The sequence below is a fragment of the Eriocheir sinensis genome, chromosome 42 (assembly GCF_024679095.1).
Source record: "Eriocheir sinensis breed Jianghai 21 chromosome 42, ASM2467909v1, whole genome shotgun sequence".
Lineage (NCBI taxonomy): Eukaryota > Metazoa > Arthropoda > Malacostraca > Decapoda > Varunidae > Eriocheir > Eriocheir sinensis.
Window position 1 is genome coordinate 6,909,395 of NC_066550.1, and position 17,365 is coordinate 6,926,759.

The 17,365-nt window shown below is 46.5% G+C and overlaps 2 protein-coding genes across 2 annotated transcripts; both read left to right on the forward strand.

Annotated features, from left to right (window-relative positions):
- Positions 1–3,616: 3,616 nt before the first annotated feature.
- On the forward strand, positions 3,617–5,540 carry LOC127009885 (uncharacterized). The gene is made up of 2 exons (XM_050883363.1): positions 3,617–4,121; positions 4,281–5,540. Exons 1-2 carry the CDS (start codon positions 3,654–3,656, stop codon positions 5,367–5,369), a joined length of 1,557 nt encoding a protein of 518 aa, XP_050739320.1. The 5' UTR covers positions 3,617–3,653; the 3' UTR covers positions 5,370–5,540.
- Positions 5,541–12,904: 7,364 nt separating this feature from the next.
- Positions 12,905–15,134, forward strand: LOC127010209 (uncharacterized). Its single transcript, XM_050884087.1, has one exon. The coding sequence runs from the start codon at positions 13,161–13,163 to the stop codon at positions 15,057–15,059; it is 1,899 nt and encodes a 632-aa protein (XP_050740044.1). The 5' UTR covers positions 12,905–13,160; the 3' UTR covers positions 15,060–15,134.
- The last annotated feature ends 2,231 nt before the right edge of the window (positions 15,135–17,365 follow it).

The window sequence follows — 17,365 nt, forward strand, 5'->3', positions numbered from 1 at the left end:
AGCACTGGGGCCGGGCGCGTGCTGTTATGGATCTTCTTTGCACCTTTAACCCGAGCGCTGCGTGGCGGCTTAACGCTAATGACGGCGGGGGTAATTTTTATATTCCTGTGCATGTGTAGTGAGCCCCGGCGGAGAGGCTGTTTGTTTATGCTGTCTATGGTGGCGAGTGTGTGGCTTTATCCGGTGCAGACAGATAGACAAACAGAAAGATAGATTAACCTACCTACCTTACCTACCTACATACATATACATACATATACAGACACAGAGAGAGAGAGAGAGAGAGAGAGAGAGAGAGAGAGAGAGAGAGAGAGAGAGAGAGAGAGAGAGAGAGAGAGAGAGAGAGAGAGAGAGAGAGAGAGAGAGAGAGAGAGAGAGAGAGAGAGAGAGAGAGAGAGAGAGAGAGAGAGAGAGAGAGAGAGAGATGCTTACTTACAGAAGAGAAACAGATTGCCCAGTATTGTGTAGCTTTCCCAGATACAGACAGAGATCAAGACACAAAGAGGTGGAAAGACAGATTGGCACACACACACACACACTACTTATTCATCAAGGAATTTGAATTTGTTATTTTAATTTTTTGCATCATTATTTTTCACCTTGCTTTCATGTGATACCATAACATTAGACACACTCTCTCTCTCTCTCTCTCTCTCTCTCTCTCTCTCTCTCTCTCTCTCTCTCTCTCTCTCTCTCTCTCTCTCTCTCTCTCTCTCTCTCTCTCTCTCTCTCTCTCGGTTCATGATCTATACAACTTTAAACCATTCCTTCTCGCCCCTCCCTTCTCTCCCTTCTGTTCCATCTCCCACTCATAAGTCATCGACTCAGACTCGTATCCGCCGCCCCAGAACGTGTCTCCCCTATAGTGAAAACGATCAGGGTTGTCCTGCATCACAATTTAACGCTAAACGCGTGCCCTTCTCTCTTCAGCCTTTTTAATTAACAGCAAGGGAAGCAACTTAAGGGCAAAAAAACATTAACAGGAACAAAATGACCCGCTAACGCTGCTCCAACAAAAGGAAACAAAACGAATATTATGGCAACTGCAAAAGTTGTCCACCCTATTTTATTTTCTCCTTGGAGTCTAAAATGATTGATATTTTTGTTCTTAATTATTTTCTCTCCTGAAGAATACCTTTGTACATTCACGCAAATCTTGGAGAAGACCTATATAGTTGTTGATGTTTTCAGTAGTCTATTCACGAAATTGAAGAGCATTGAACTAAACCCTAAATCTACAATACAGTAAACCCTGCCATAGTCTCGTGCCGGAGACTATAGTAAGTGTGTGTGTGTATCGTGTTCACCCGTGACAAACCGACCACGCTGTGTATTCAGCCAGTGAATCAGTTATTTCCTGTTATTGGAGTGGCTACACATAAGCCAGCTTCTTTCACACTAAGGTTCGGCTCTCACAACAAATATTTCCACAGGCCACAGAGGAGATTAGTCGAGTTCTCATGAGTGCTTTTCACGTTTATGGTGCAAGCCTTGTCAATCCATCAATTGGATCGTATAGCTACCCATGGAAATATCCACAGCAGCCTCTACCCAAGCCTTTACAAATATGGGCGTGTAAGATCGCTTAGTGTTTGAGACCCAAGACCTGTACTGGCTTCAAGTTAGAATGTTGAACTGTTCTGGCTTGTCTTTTTCGTCACCAACCGCTCCCTCCATCACCCCACTGCTACCTAACCCGCCCACGACCACGCCTCGTCTCCTCCTCCTCCTCCTCATCATCATCCTCATTTTAATATCCACATTATCATTTTCATTATCATTAGTATCATTATTATAATAATTATTATTAGTCATTTTTATTATCCTTATTACTATTAGATTATTATTATTATTATTATTATTATTATTATTATTATTATTATTATTATTATTATTATTATTATTATTATTATTATTATTCGTTGAGTGAAATCAGCCGAAGAATAGGAATCAACAGGGATGCTGGCGAGAAAACGGATCCGGAAGTGGGAGGAAGGCGAAACTGTTCAGCCAAAACCTAGAAGTAGACACACACACACACACACACACACACACACACACACACACACCAGTTTAAATAAAAGTCATTCATATTATTACAAGAATCAAAGCAGGCTCGCACTTACCTAAGTTCCCCTTTATTTATCCTGATATTACTATAAAACATCTTAACCTAAACTATTGCATCAGGCAGAGAGAGAGAGAGAGAGAGATTTACATAGATATTCAGACCACACAGACCCTATGATTCTGACTAAGTGATCTGTCCTTGAGCATAAGTGAAATAATATTAAAGTTAATGTTACCAAGACTTTGCATTTCTACTTTTAGTGAATATTAAAAGTCGAAGGAAGTGGTGGTCTACCTAATTTTTAAATTAATCAATCGAACCGCGCTGGACCACTGAAGGTGGGAGTTTATTCCATTCTCGCGCTACAACGCTGCAGTGACTAGATTAAAATTAAACAGCATACAGAAAAGTAAGAGGGAACTCCAAATTAATTTAAAAGAACTTAGGAAGGAAGACATAAAAGAAAGATATAGTGTGGCAGTTCAAAATAGATACGAGGCACTTTTGGAGGAAAATGAATGTGATGAACTAGAAAAGGAATGGACATGCTTACAAAAAGCAAATGTGGAAGTGGCTGAGGAAATAATACCAAGGAAAGAAAGAAGAGCAAGACAAGCGTGGATGACAGAGGGTATTCTCGACCTGATGGAAGAGCGAAAGGACGTTTAAGCATAGGAATGCAGTACATAAGATACAGAGAACTGAACAGAGAAGTTAAAAGACGATGTTCTGCTGCAAAGGAAAAGTGGGTAAAAGAACATAGGGATACTCAAATGATGTACGAAAGAGTGAAGAAGTTTATTGGCAGAAGAAAGATAAGTGAAGGAGAAGCAATAATGAAACCAAATGGAGAGATAGCAATGGAAAAAGAGGAAATACTTGCCAGATGAAAAGAATATATACAAGAATTGTTCAGAGACGACAGACCGGATAATTTGGAACAAGGTGTGGAAATGACGGGCCTTGACATTAGTGAAAGTGAAGTGGAGAAGGCAGTCAGGAAAATGAAGACTGGAAAGGCAGTTGGTGAGGATGGAGTGGCGGTAGGGATGATAAGAGCTCTGGACAGTTTTAGTATTAAAAAGTTAACCAGTTTTATAAACAAGGTTTATAACAGCGGAGAAATCAGTGATGACAAAAGAGAGAGAGAGAGAGAGAGAGAGAGAGGGGGGGGCGGAGGGGAGGAGGCAATGATGAGCGGGAAGGAAGGGGAAACGGAGGAGTTCCAAGTGGTGTGGTGGTGTGGTGTGCCACTTTGCGCGGCCACTTGTGGTGCCACAGAGTGGCTAGTGTGCTCGGGGCCTAAACATCCTTGTAACGGACCCCTGAGCCTCGTATCCTCCCTAAAACACACACACACACACACACACACACACACACACACACACACCAGACTTTACATCCCAATTCCTCGCCGTCGTGTGTGTGCTCCTGTAAGGGAGGAAGACCCGAGAGGATAATTTTCCATGCCCGGTCTGTGTTCTGGAGGCCATTCTGTTTTCAATCCCAGAGCGGTTTTCTGCCACACAACCGCAAGTCTTCTTAATTTCATAAACTTTCAATAAACTTTCAATCAACAACTATGAACCTTCTTGTAGTCGGTACCATCTTCACCGTGCTGGGGCTGGGGCCCCTCGTTGACGCCACCGGGGTGGCGGGGCTCCGGAGGCTCCCGGAGGACGAGACCTCGTGTCTCGCGGTGGTGATGGCAGCGCTGGCCGAGTACCGGATATTCTACGAACAGGGACTTAAAGATTCCCCAAATCTGATCGATGTTCCGCAGAAAGCAGTACCAACAGAGGAACATAAGGAGATTATGCCAGCCAATATAACGAATGGAAGTTTAGTTACAGAGAAGAAAGAACAACTTTCTCCACAGGAAAGCACTATTGTGACATCTGTGGAAAGGAAGAATGTTACAGAGAAGGATGATGGACTTCAGAAAGTAGAACGAACAGAGGAAATAAAGGAGATTATGCCCGGCAATATAACGAATGAAGTGTTAGTAAAACAGAAAGAAGAACAACTTTCTCCACAGGAAAGCACTATTGTGACATCTGTGGAAAGGAAGAATGTTACAGAGAAGGATGATGGACTTCAGAACGTAGAACGAACAGAGGAAATAAAGGAAATTATGCCCGGCAATATAACGAATGAAGTGTTAGTAAAACAGAAAGAAGAACAACTTTCTCCACAGGAAAGCACCAAGGTGACATCTGTGGAAAGGAAGAATGTTACAGAAAAGGGTGATGGAAAAGATGTCGAGAAAGAAACTGTAGTTCAAAAAGAAGTCGAAAAGAATGTGTGTGATAGCGACATCAAAGAGGTTCGTAACGAAAAACATCTTAATGAAACAATTGAAGACTTGAAACACCAAGTTGATGACGTGAAAAACAAGATTAAGGAAGAAAAAGGAAAGGCTGAAGAAACAAATGCTACGCGTAGCCCATGCGTCGTAAAAGAACCAAGTGCTGTCCCTGTCATTCAAGATGGTAAAGTCGTTGAAAAGATAGTCCCTGCTGTGACGCCGGCGAAGGTTGCTGAAAAGATCCATCCCACGATGACGGAAGGAAAAGTCCCCGTTGTGACAAAAGAGAAGGTTGTTGAGCAGGCTGCCCCTTCGGTGACAGAGGAGATCGTAAGCATCTCTAAGGAGCAAGAAAAACTCCCTGTTATGGCAGAAGAGAAGAAGGTTATTGAAAAGATTATCCCCTCGGTGACAGAAGGAAAAGTCCCGGTAGTCCCTCAACAGGAGGTTGTTGAAAAAGTTGCCCCATCGCCGACAGAAGAAAAAGTTCCTGTTGTGACACAAGAAAGGGCTATTGAGCAGAATGCCCCACAAGAAAGGGTTACTGAACAGGCTGCCCCTACGGCGACAGAAGAGATTGTCACTGTTTCTAAAGAGAAAGAAGAAGTCCCTGTTGTTGTAACAGAGGAAAAGGTTCCCGATGTGACAAATGAGACAGTTATTGAAAAGATTACTCCTTCCGTAACAGAAGAAAAAGATGTCAATCAACGGAAGGTTGTTTCTTACGAAGATGCTACAGAAAATCTGGAAAATCAAGTTACTGGAGATGAGGAAACGGACAAAACTGAATTGAAGTTTATCGTCACCATACAAGAGAGAATAGTCCGTGAACAGACAGTCTCGATCATACCAGTGATGGACAAGGGCGCCAACAAAAGACCGAATGGAAAATTGGTGAAAAAAGCAATGAAAAGAGTAGCGATGAAGGTGGCCCGTGCTGTACTTGAAGAGCTATCTAAGGAACACAACACAGATGGGGAGGGACAGTAGCAGCAGAAGCTGTAACCAGTGTGAGGGAATAGGCTGCCACTTTCCACCAAACCGACAGTCACCACCACCAAAATGTCCCCTCAGCACCCAGCTGCTTGCGATGGGATCCCAAAACTAAATTCCCTAAGAAAGTGTTCCGTATTTACTTGTCTTTTCTTATTCCGTGTCTATCTATCTTACTATCTGTACATTGTTGTATAAATCTCTCTCTCTCTCTCTCTCTCTCTCTCTCTCTCCACTTAATCATCTATCTTTGTGTGTGTGTGTGTGTGTGTGTGTGTGGCGGCCATGTGGTGTTTATCAAGGTGTGTCCTGGCGTCACGTACCTGTGTTTATCTCATGCGCAGGTGTGTGTGTGTGTTTGTGTGTGTCTGTGTGTGTGTTTGTGTTTGTGTGTGTGTTTGTGTTTGTGTGTGTAGTTATCGTTCGCTTATATATTTGTTTATTTTCTTGCTGATAAGTTTTTTTCGTTGTTTATAATCCCTCCTTGAGCATGAATGGAGGAGGAGGAAGAGGAGGAGAAGAAGAAGAAAAAGAAGAAGAAGAAGAGTGAAGAATTATCAGTATTATGTTTCTTCTTTTTGTTTCTCTTCTTTTTCTGCTTCCTCTACTTCGTCTTCTGCTACTTCTTCTTCTTCTTTTTCTTCTTCTTCTTCTTTTTCTTCTTCTTCTTCTACTTCTACTTCATTTTCTTTTACTTCCTCTTTTTCTTCTTCTACTTCTACTTCATTTTCTCTTACTTCTTCTTCTTCTTATTATTATTATTATTATTATCATTATCATCATCACCGTCATCATTATCCTTATCGTTACTGTTGCTATTATTATCATTACTATTTCACATGTAACAAGCATTTATACAATTACTTTTTTCATGGTATTATTCTGTCACATTTTTTTACGGGAAACAAAACAGAGGAACAGAACAATTGAATTCCTGTTGGTGAGAGAGTGTCGTGACGCCTCGCCTATCATAATTTCCCTCCTCTCCTTCCCTCCTTTTATCCTTCCCCTCTCTCCCTCCCTCCTTCCCTCCTTTTATCCTTCCCCTCCCTCCCTCCCTCCTTCCTCCCTTTCCCCCTTCTCTTACATTCCTTTTTCCTCTCTCTCTTTCCCTCTTTCATTCTCTGCATCATCTTTCCTCTTACCCTTTATTTATCTCTTACACTCCTCTTTCCTCCTTCCCTCCTTCCTCCCTCTCTACCATCTCTTACATTCTTCTTTCCTTCTCTCTCTCTTTCTCTTATTCTCTCCTTCTACCTCTCCATTTCCTTGTCTTACTCTTCCTTTTTTCCTCTCTTACACTCCTTTTTCCCTCCCTCTCTCTCCTTCCTTCCCTCCCTCCTTCCTCCCTTTCCCCCGTCTCTTACCTTCCTCTTTCCCTCTCCTGCGCAGTCATTTCTTCCTTCTATCTCTCCATCCCCTTCTATCCTCCTTCCCTTTCTTTCTTTCATCTTTTACATTGCTCTTTCCTCCCTCCCTCCTTCCTTTTTTCCCTCTCTGCCATCTCCTACATTACTCTTTTCCTCCTTCCCGCTTTCTCTCTCTAGCATTCCTTCCTTCTATTTCTCCATCTTCTCTCCTCCTCCTCCTTTTCCTTTTTTCATCTCTTACTTTCCTCTTTGATTCCCACCCTCCCTCTCTCCTTCCCTCCTCCTTCCCTCTCTACCATCTCTTACATTCCTCTTTCACTCCTTCCCTCTCTCAATCATTTCCTTCTTCAGTCTCCATCTCCTCCTCTTTTCTAACTTTTTTTTCATCTTTTACATTTCTCTTTCCCTTTTCTTTGTCATTCCCTTCTCCTATCTCTCCAATTTCTTCTTTCCTCTTACCCTTCCTTTTTTTCTCTCATTCATTCTCTACCTTCCATACATTTCTTCTTTATTCCATATTAATCCTTCTTTCCCTCCCTCCTTCCTCGTTATCCTTTCCTCAGTTCTTCCTTCCATCTCTATCTCTTTGTGTCGTTTCCCTTCATTTCGTTGACTTGCCTAATTTTCCTTTCCTTTTTTTTTTTTTACTTTATCTTCCTTCCTTTCTTCCTTACTTCAACTTTCTTTATTTTACTTTTCTTCCCTTTCCTTCTTGCCTTCCTCTCTTCCTTCCTTCATTACCTGCTCTCTCTCTCTCTCTCTCTCTCTCTCTCTCTCTCTCTCTCTCTCTCTCTCTCTCTCTCTCTCTCTCTCTCTCTCTCTCTTTTAAACTGAAATAAGTGGGCAGTTAACAGAAGTATTTAGAAAGTCACTAGACACAGGGGTGGTGCCTGTTTCATGGAGGCAGGCACACGTTATTCCAATATTTAAGAAGGAAGACAAATCTTCCATGGAGCACTATAGGCCGATTAGTTTGACGTCAGTTAAAGGTAAAATGATTGAGTCAATAATAGCTGATAGTATTAGGGACCAGTGACATAGGTAAATTTGCAGATGACACCAAAATAGGACGCACTATTAGGACAGGGGAGGATGCTAGAGCACTGCAGGAGGATCTCAACAAACTGTTAGCTTGGTCAGAGAAATGGCAGATGAATTTTAACATCACCAAGTGTAGCGTACTTAGTGTAGGAACACTCAACCCATTACACGGGTATAGTTTAGACTCCACAGCGATAGGCAGGTCTGAGTGTGAAAGGGATTTGGGAGTGTTAGTGAGCTCTGACCTAAAACTAAGGAAGCAATGTATTAGTGCGAGGAATAGGGCTAACAGGGTATTAGGCTTTATTAACAGGACGGTAACCAACAGGAGTGCAGAGGTCATCCTCAGACTCTATTTAGCGTTAGTTAGGCCATACTTAGATTATGCTGTCCAGTTTTGGTGCCCACACTACAGAATGGACATCAACTTGCTAGAATCAGTTCAGAGGAGGATGACCAAGATGATTCAGGGGCCGAGGAACCTCCCATATCAAAATAGGCTGAAACATCTAAACTTACATTCACTAGAAAGACGAAGAGTGCAGGGAGATCTGATAGAAGTATTCAAATGGGTCAAGGGTTACAACAAAGGCGATATAAGTAAAGTACTGAGAATTAGCCAGCAGGATAGAACTCGCAGTAATGGATTTAAATTAGAAAAGTATAGATTTAGGAGAGATGTAGGCAAGCATTGGTTTAGTAATAGGGTGGTGGGGGAATGGAATAGACTCAGCAATCACATAGTTAGTGCAGGAACGATAACTTGTTTTAAAGAGTAGACTGGATAGCTACATGGACGAGGACAACAGGTGGCAGTGAGGTGTGGGTGCAGTAAGGTGGCAGGGTACTGGTGCGTGCATAGTACCGCCGGTATAACGAGGATCAAGCCTCTACCTGTAACTCCTGAAACTACACCTCACCCATCGTGAGTAGTGGGGGGGATTCTGGAGCTGCTCTGTGTAGGCCACCCGGCCTCTTGCAGTTTCCCTATGTTCTTATGTTCTTATGTTCTTATGTGTAAATCCGTATTTATAACTAGACCAAAGACTTTACTTATATCGCCTTTGTTGTAACCCTTGACTCATTTGAATACTTCTGTCAGATTTCCCCGCACTCTTCGTCTTTCTAGTGAATGTAAGTTTAGATGTTTCAGCCTATTTTGATATGGGAGGTTCCTCAGCCCCTGAATCATCTTGGTCATCCTCCTCTGAACTGATTCTAGCAAGTTGTTGTCCATTCTGTAGTGTGGGCACCAAAACTGGACAGCATAATCTAAGTGTGGCCTAACTAACGCTAAATAGAGTCTGAGAATGACCTCTGCACTTTTGTTGGTTACTGTCCTGTTAATAAAGCCTAATACCTTGTTTGCTCTATTCCTCGCAGACGTCAGAGCTCACTAACACTGCCAAATCCCTTTCACATTCTGATCTGCCTATCGCTGGGGAGTCTAAACCCGTGTAATGGGTTGCGTGTTCCTACACTAAATACGCTACACTTGCTGATGTTGAAATTCATCTGCCATTTCTCGGTAGCCGCTGGTCACGACTTTCAGTTGAATCCTTTCCTTTTTCCAGATGAGCGCCATGGAAGACGAGGTCCACTGCCCTCCTGACCTTGAAACTTACATGAACGCTCTTGAAAATTTTAATGAGGCTACCGTTTACGACAAGGTGGAGAATGAAGAGAGAGATGATTCTTCTGGTATGACCATGGGCACACCAGCGGAAATGACTCGGCAGAAACCAGCCCCAGCGGTGTCCGGCAGCCCCGCTGCTGACAACGTTATATTTAACACGAGGGCCCCTACTGCGGGTCCCGTCTTTTATATCTCGCAGCACACTCCGGCCACCCAGGATTACTCAAACCCTAGCCAGCACGAGCCAAGGCCACTCTGCCGGATGAACCTCAACCCCCAAATGCTGATCCAAGGGCAGCCTGACCAAAGCCACGCGTCCACAAGCACATGGACTCTACCTGCCCCGCCTCAGACGGTGCCCCTGATGCAGGCTGAGGCTATGGCCCAGAGAGTACCGGACATGGCTGACCAGCATCCTCAGGTGGCCAAGGATGCGTGATGGAGGGTGATCAGAGTGGTGGTGGTGGTGATGGAGGGTGATCAGAGTGGTGGTGGTGGTGATGATGGAGGGTGATCAGAGTGGTGGTGGTGATGATGGAGGGTGATCATAGTGGTGGTGGTGATGATGATGGTGGTGATCTGTGTGGTGGTGATGTTGGAGGCCGATCATCGTGGTGGTGGTGCTGATGGTGGGTGAGCTTTGTGGTGGTGTTGATGATGGAGGGTGATCAGAGTGGTGGTGGTGGTGATGGAGGGTGATCAGAGTGGTGGTGGTGGTGATGATGGAGGGTGATCATAGTGGTGGTGATGATGATGGAGGGTGATCAGAGTGGTGGTGGTGGTGATGGAGGGTGATCAGAGTGGTGGTGGTGGTGATGATGGAGGGTGATCAGAGTGGTGGTGGTGATGATGGAGGGTGATCATAGTGGTGGTGGTGATGATGATGGAGGGTGATCATAGTGGTGGTGGTGATGATGGAGGGTGATCATAGTGGTGGTGGTGATGATGGAGGGTGATCATAGTGGTGGTGATGATGATGGAGGGTGATCAGAGTGGTGGTGGTGATGATGGAGGGTGATCATAGTGGTGGTGGTGATGATGGAGGGTGATCAGAGTGGTGGTGGTGATGATGATGGAGGGTGATCATAGTGGTGGTGATGATGATGGAGGGTGATCATAGTGGTGGTGGTGATGATGGAGGGTGATCATAGTGGTGGTGGTGATGATGATGGAGGGTGATCAGAGTGGTGGTGGTGATGATGGAGGGTGATCATAGTGGTGGTGGTGATGATGATGGAGGGTGATCATAGTGGTGGTGGTGATGATGGAGGGTGATCATAGTGGTGGTGGTGATGATGGAGGGTGATCATAGTGGTGGTGGTGATGATGGAGGGTGATCATAGTGGTGGTGGTGATGATGGAGGGTGATCAGAGTGGTGGTGGTGGTGATGATGGAGGGTGATCAGAGTGGTGGTGGTGATGATGATGGAGGGTGATCAGAGTGGTGGTGGTGATGATGATGGAGGGTGATCAGAGTGGTGGTGGTGGTGATGATGGAGGGTGATCAGAGTGGTGGTGGTGGTGATGATGGAGGGTGATCATAGTGGTGGTGGTGGTGATGATGGAGGGTGATCATAGTGGTGGTGGTGATGATGGAGGGTGATCAGTGGTGGTGGTGGTGTTGTTGGAGGGTGATCATAGTGGTGGTGGTGATGATGGTGGTTGATGATAGTGGTGGTGGTGGTGATGATGGAGGGTGATCAGAGTGGTGGTGGTGGTGATGATGGAGGGTGATCATAGTGGTGGTGGTGATGATGGAGGGTGATCAGAGTGGTGGTGGTGATGATGGAGGGTGATCATAGTGGTGGTGATGATGATGGAGGGTGATCAGAGTGGTGGTGGTGATGATGGAGGGTGATCAGAGTGGTGGTGGTGATGATGATGGAGGGTGATCAGAGTGGTGGTGGTGATGATGGAGGGTGATCATAGTGGTGGTGGTGATGATGGAGGGTGATCAGAGTGGTGGTGGTGATGATGGAGGGTGATCATAGTGGTGGTGGTGATGATGGAGGGTGATCAGAGTGGTGGTGGTGATGATGATGATGGAGGGTGATCAGAGTGGTGGTGGTGATGATGATGGAGGGTGATCAGAGTGGTGGTGGTGGTGGTGATGATGGAGGGTGATCAGAGTGGTGGTGGTGGTGGTGATGATGGAGGGTGATCTGAGTGGTGGTGGTGGGGGTGATGATGGAGGGTGATCAGAGTGGTGGTGCTGATGCTGGGGGCTGATCATGGTGGTGGTGGTGGTGATGATGGAGGGTGATCAGAGTGGTGGTGGTGGTGATGATGGAGGGTGATCATAGTGGTGGTGGTGGTGATGATGGAGGGTGATCAGAGTGGTGGTGGTGGTGATGATGGAGGGTGATCAGAGTGGTGGTGGTGATGATGGAGGGTGATCATAGTGGTGGTGGTGGTGATGATGATGGAGGGTGATCAGAGTGGTGGTGGTGGTGGTGATGATGGAGGGTGATCATAGTGGTGGTGGTGGTGATGATGATGGAGGGTGATCATAGTGGTGGTGGTGGTGGTGATGATGGAGGGTGATCATAGTGGTGGTGGTGGTGATGATGGAGGGTGATCAGAGTGGTGGTGGTGATGATGGAGGGTGATCAGAGTGGTGGTGGTGATGATGATGGAGGGTGATCATAGTGGTGGTGGTGGTGGTGATGGAGGGTGATCAGAGTGGTGGTGGTGATGATGGAGGGTGATCATAGTGGTGGTGGTGATGATGGAGGGTGATCAAAGTGGTGGTGGTGGTGATGATGGAGGGTGATCAGAGTGGTGGTGGTGATGATGGAGGGTGATCAGAGTGGTGGTGGTGATGATGGAGGGTGATCAGAGTGGTGGTGGTGATGATGGAGGGTGATCAGAGTGGTGGTGGTGGTACAGTTGTGGCCGTTGTCTCTCGGACGCCTGAACTGGGCTCTTTTTCTAATCTTTTCAAATTTTTACCAAGTCATCGTCCATAGCCACCTCACTCTCCCCGTACCTGCCTTCCCCGCCCCTCCTCGTCCCCGTCTTAACATCCCCAAAATTTCTCCTGATGAGAGTGTGAGGTCAGCCCCTGAGGACAGGTGATTCATATTCTCTCTCTCTCTCTCTCTCTCTCTCTCTCTCTCTCTCTCTCTCTCTCTCTCTCTCTCTCTCTCTCTCTCTCTCTCTCTCTCTCTCTCTCTCTCTCTCTCTCACATGCATTTTCCATCTTTGTCACACACACACACACACACACACACACACACACACACACACACACACACACAAACACACACTTTTTACTTCAATTGTATTTTTTTCCCGTGCCTTCCTTCATTCAGTTTCCTCCCATCTTTTCCCTCCCTCCCGCCCAGCTTCTCCCCCTCCTCCTCCCCCCTCCCGTCCTCCCGCCTAATGAGAGTGACAGGCTCAGAGAGAACATCAAGGGAAAGGCTGAGGAAGTGGGAATCTCCCTCCTGCCCAGCCAAAAGTGTCAGAGTGACAACGGTCAAGACTGTACTGGAAGTGATGATGGTGATGATGGCGGTGGTGGTAGTGATGCTGATGTTGGGAGTCATCGTGGTAGTGTATATGGTAGTGATGATGGTGATACTGATACTTTTGGTGGTGCTTATAGTTTTGATGGTGATGGTAATTGCCCTCACACGCATAATTATCTCGTGTTTTATACGGATTTGCCTTTAAGGAACTCACCCTGCTCGCTAGCCGCTGGTCACGACTTTCAGTTGAATCCTTTCCTTTTTCCAGATGAGCGCCATGGAGGACGAGGTCCACTGCCCTCCTGACCTTGAAACTTACATGAACGCTCTTGAAAATTTTGATGAGGCTACCGTTTACGACAAGGTGGAGAATGAAGAGAAAGATGATTCTTCTGGTATGACCATGGGCACACCAGCGGAAATGACTCGGCAGAAACCAGCCCCAGCGGTGTCCGGCAGCCCCGCTGCTGACAACGTTATATTTAACACGAGGGCCCCTACTGCGGGTCCCGTCTTTTATATCTCGCAGCACACTCCGGCCACCCAGGATTACTCAAACCCTAGCCAGCACGAGCCAAGGCCACTCTGCCGGATGAACCTCAACCCCCAAATGATGATCCAAGGGCAGCCTGACCAAAGCCACGCGTCCACAAGCACATGGACTCTACCTGCCCCGCCTCAGACGGTGCCCCTGATGCAGGCTGAGGCTATGGCCCAAAGAGTACCGGACATGGCTGACCAGCATCCTCAGGTGGCCAAGGATGCTTCCTGCCCGGGTTCGTCCACCGGAGGAAGGAAGAGGAGAGGCACGGATGCTTGCGGTCCGATGAAGAAAGTTATAAAGCCAAAGGAATGGGAGCGGGAGATTCCGTATGAGGACGAGGAGCAAGAGAGAAAGAGACAGAACGCCATTAAGGCACGTAGTTACAGAGAGAAGAAGAAGTCTGAGGTTAAGGAAATGCAAGACAAGATTAACCGCCAGGAGCAAGAGATACTGAGGCAAAAGGGGACGATCCAGCCGCAGAATGGGACGATCCAGCCGCAGAATGGGACGATCCAGCCGCAGAATGGGACGATCCAGCCGCAGAATGGGACGATCCAGCCGCAGAATGGGACAATCCAGCCGCAGAATGGGACGATCCAGCCGCAGAATGGGACGATCCAGCCGCAGAATGGGACGATCCAGCCGCAGAATGGGACGATCCAGCCGCAGAATGGGACGATCCAGCCGCAGAATGGGACGATCCAGCCGCAGAATGGGACGATCCAGCCGCAGAATGGGACGATCCAGCCGCAGAATGGGACAATCCAGCCGCAGAATGGGACAATCCAGCCGCAGAATGGGACAATCCAGCCGCAGAATGGGACAATCCAGCCGCAGAATGGGACAATCCAGCCGCAGAATGGGACAATCCAGCCACAGAATGGGACAATCCAGCCGCAGAATGGGATAACCCAGCCGCAGAATGGGACAATCCAGCAGCAGAATGGGACGATCCAGCCGCAGAATGGGACAATCCAGCCGCAGAATGGGACAATCCAGCCGCAGAATGAGATAATCCAGCCGCAGAATGGGACAATCCAGCCGCAGAATGGGACAATCCAGCCGCAGAATGAGATAATCCAGCCGCAGAATGGGACAATCCAGCCGCAGAATGAGATAATCCACCCGAAGAATGGGACAATCCAGCCGCAGAATGGGACAATCCAGCCGCAGAATGAGATAATCCAGCCGCAGAATGGGACAATCCAGCCGCAGAATGAGACAATCCAGCCGAAGAATGGGACAATCCAGCCGCAGAATGGGACAATCCAGCCGCAGAATGGGACAATCCAGCCGCAGAATGGGACAATCCAGCCGCAGAATGGGACAATCCAGCCGCAGAATGGGACAATCCAGCCGCAGAATGGGACAATCCAGCCGCAGAATGGGACAATCCAGCCGCAGAATGGGACAATCCAGCCGCAGAATGGGACAATCCAGCCGCAGAATGGGATAACCCAGCAGTTGAATGAGATAATCCAGCCGCAGAAACGGATAATCCACCAGATGAATGGGATAACCCAGCAGTTGAGTGGGATAATCCAGCAGCTGAATGGGACAATACAGCAGCTGAATGGGGCAATACAGCAGCTGGGCGCCACACAATATCAGGAGACGAACTGAGACAGAATTATTCTACCCTAAATTAGGGGAGTCCAGTGGTGAATGTTTGTGTGTGTGTTTGTGTGTGTGTGTGTGTGTGTGTGTGTGTGTGTGTGTGTGTGTGTGTATAATAATAATAATAATAATAATAATAATAATAATAATAATAATAATAATAATAATAATAATAATAATAATAATAATAATGATAATAATAATCGTTTTATTAAGAGATTGCAGCTGTTAAGCTGAAAATATACACGTTAAAAATACAATATTGAAATACTAGCTGAGGTACCCGGCGCTGCCCGGAAGAAATAAGAACCAGAAAAACAAGATTTCTTTTATGATAAACAATTGTATTTCACAATATAAAAGAAATAATTTATTAGGTTAATAAAATAAAAAAATGCACCCATGTATCATCTCTATATAGTCCACTTCCAAGTTTTTGCGAGCTAGGATGGCTAGGACTTGATGTAGTGCTCACAACTATTACAGTAGTCATCACAGATATGAGGGTAGTCATCACAACTATCACAGTAGTCAAGCTCCGCACCGGCAGAAAACGTCGATGGTCCCAACGTTTGGACCATTTTTTTATAGTTTTTATTAAATAACTTAAAAAAATGTATATCCATGTCCTAATATTATGTGCCACGATTACTCGGGAGCATAGTACGCTTCAAAAACATATCAAGCCTATGTCTGTAGCTCTCACCGTTTGTACCTCTATAAAGGACATACAGACGGACGTGATTCGCCCTTTATATAGCAGATAGTAAAAAAGGGGAAAAATACAATATGAAAGGGGTATAGGGGGTCTGTGGTTTACACTGTGGGAAAGTTGTGATGAAATAGTTGAGGATGGGGGGTTTGGAGGTGAGGTGGTGGAATGCAGTGCGTTTGTGCGGTAGGAGGCGGTGTGGTCTTCCGGGTGGCGGGTCAGGTGTTAACCCCCAGGTCAGGAAGGGTCAGGTCGCAGCTGATGGCGGGGGTGCAGGTAGAGGCGGTTTCGACTGTCACTCAGCTTATGGGCTGAGTGTTGACCTGCTAATTCCACTCTGCATTATTCAACTTCTTTTAATAGAAGACCCACCCTTCAGGAACTTAACGACTCAAGGCTGGAGGCTGCAGAACGCTTAGCCTCAGCCCTTATTATTATTTCCGATTGGGGCAAGAAGAACCTGGTGTCCTTCAACGCCTCAAAAACACAGTTTCTCCACCTATCCACTCGACACAATCTTCCAAACAACTATCCCCTATTCTTTGACAACACCCAGCTATCACCTTCCTCAACACTAAACATCCTCGGTCTATCCTTAACTCAAAATCTCAACTGGAAACTTCATATCTCATCTCTTACTAAATCAGCTTCCTCGAGGCTGGGCGTTCTGTACCGTCTCCGCCAGTTCTTCTCCCCTGCACAGTTGCTGTCCATATACAGGGGCCTTGTCCGCCCTCGTATGGAGTATGCATCTCATGTGTGGGGGGGCTCCACTCACAGCTCTTCTGGACAGAGTGGAGGCAAAGGCTCTTCGTCTCATCGGCTCCTCCTCATACTGATAGTCTTCTACCTCTTAAATTCCGCCGCAATGTTGCCTCTCTTTCTATCTTCTATCGATATTTCCACGCTGACTGCTCTTCTGAACTTGCTAACTGCATGCCTCCCCCCCTCCCGCGGCCCCGCTGCACTCGACTTTCTACTCATGCTCATCCCTATACTGTCCAAACCCCTTATGCAAGAGTTAACCAGCATCTTCACTCTTTCATCCCTCACGCTGGTAAACTCTGGAACAATCTTCCTTCATCTGTATTTCCTCCTGCCTACGACTTGAACTCTTTCAAGAGGAGGGTATCAGGACACCTCTCCTCCCGAAACTGACTTATCTTTCGGCCACCTCTTTGGATTCTTTTTAGGAGCAGCGAGTAGCGGGCTTTTTTTTTTTATTAATGTTTACTTTTTTGTGCCCTTGAGCTGTCTCCTTTGCTGTAAAAAAAAAAAAAAAAAAAAAAAATCCATCCTGCCGGATGGAAAGAGGCTGACTGAGCGCCAGTAGACGTGGGAACGTCTATTGTCTGCACCTGGTCTGCACTGTTTTGTATGTTCAGCGGAGTGCTGATTACCCCACCCATGACTCCACCTGAGTGACGGGCATCAACACTGCACTGCACCTGAACCGATTTCTCGCGGGGCATGATGGTCGGGCTGGTGTACCTGGGAGGACCTGGGGGGTCGGCCGTATGGTAAGGCCGCGTCGGCGTCACACTGCCTGGTCAAACTCTTTCGCCTCTGCCTGTCAACATCTACCTTTCCTTCTTGCTGG

Coding starts and splice junctions, on each gene's coding strand:
- LOC127010209 (XM_050884087.1), top strand. CDS start 13,161: ATGAGCGCCATGGAGGACGAGGTCCACTGCCCTCCTGACCTTGAAACT.
- LOC127009885 (XM_050883363.1), top strand. CDS start 3,654: ATGAACCTTCTTGTAGTCGGTACCATCTTCACCGTGCTGGGGCTGGGG. Junction 4,122..4,280: donor CTCCACAGGAAAGCACTATT/GTGACATCTGTG, acceptor GAAAGCACCAAG/GTGACATCTGTGGAAAGGAA.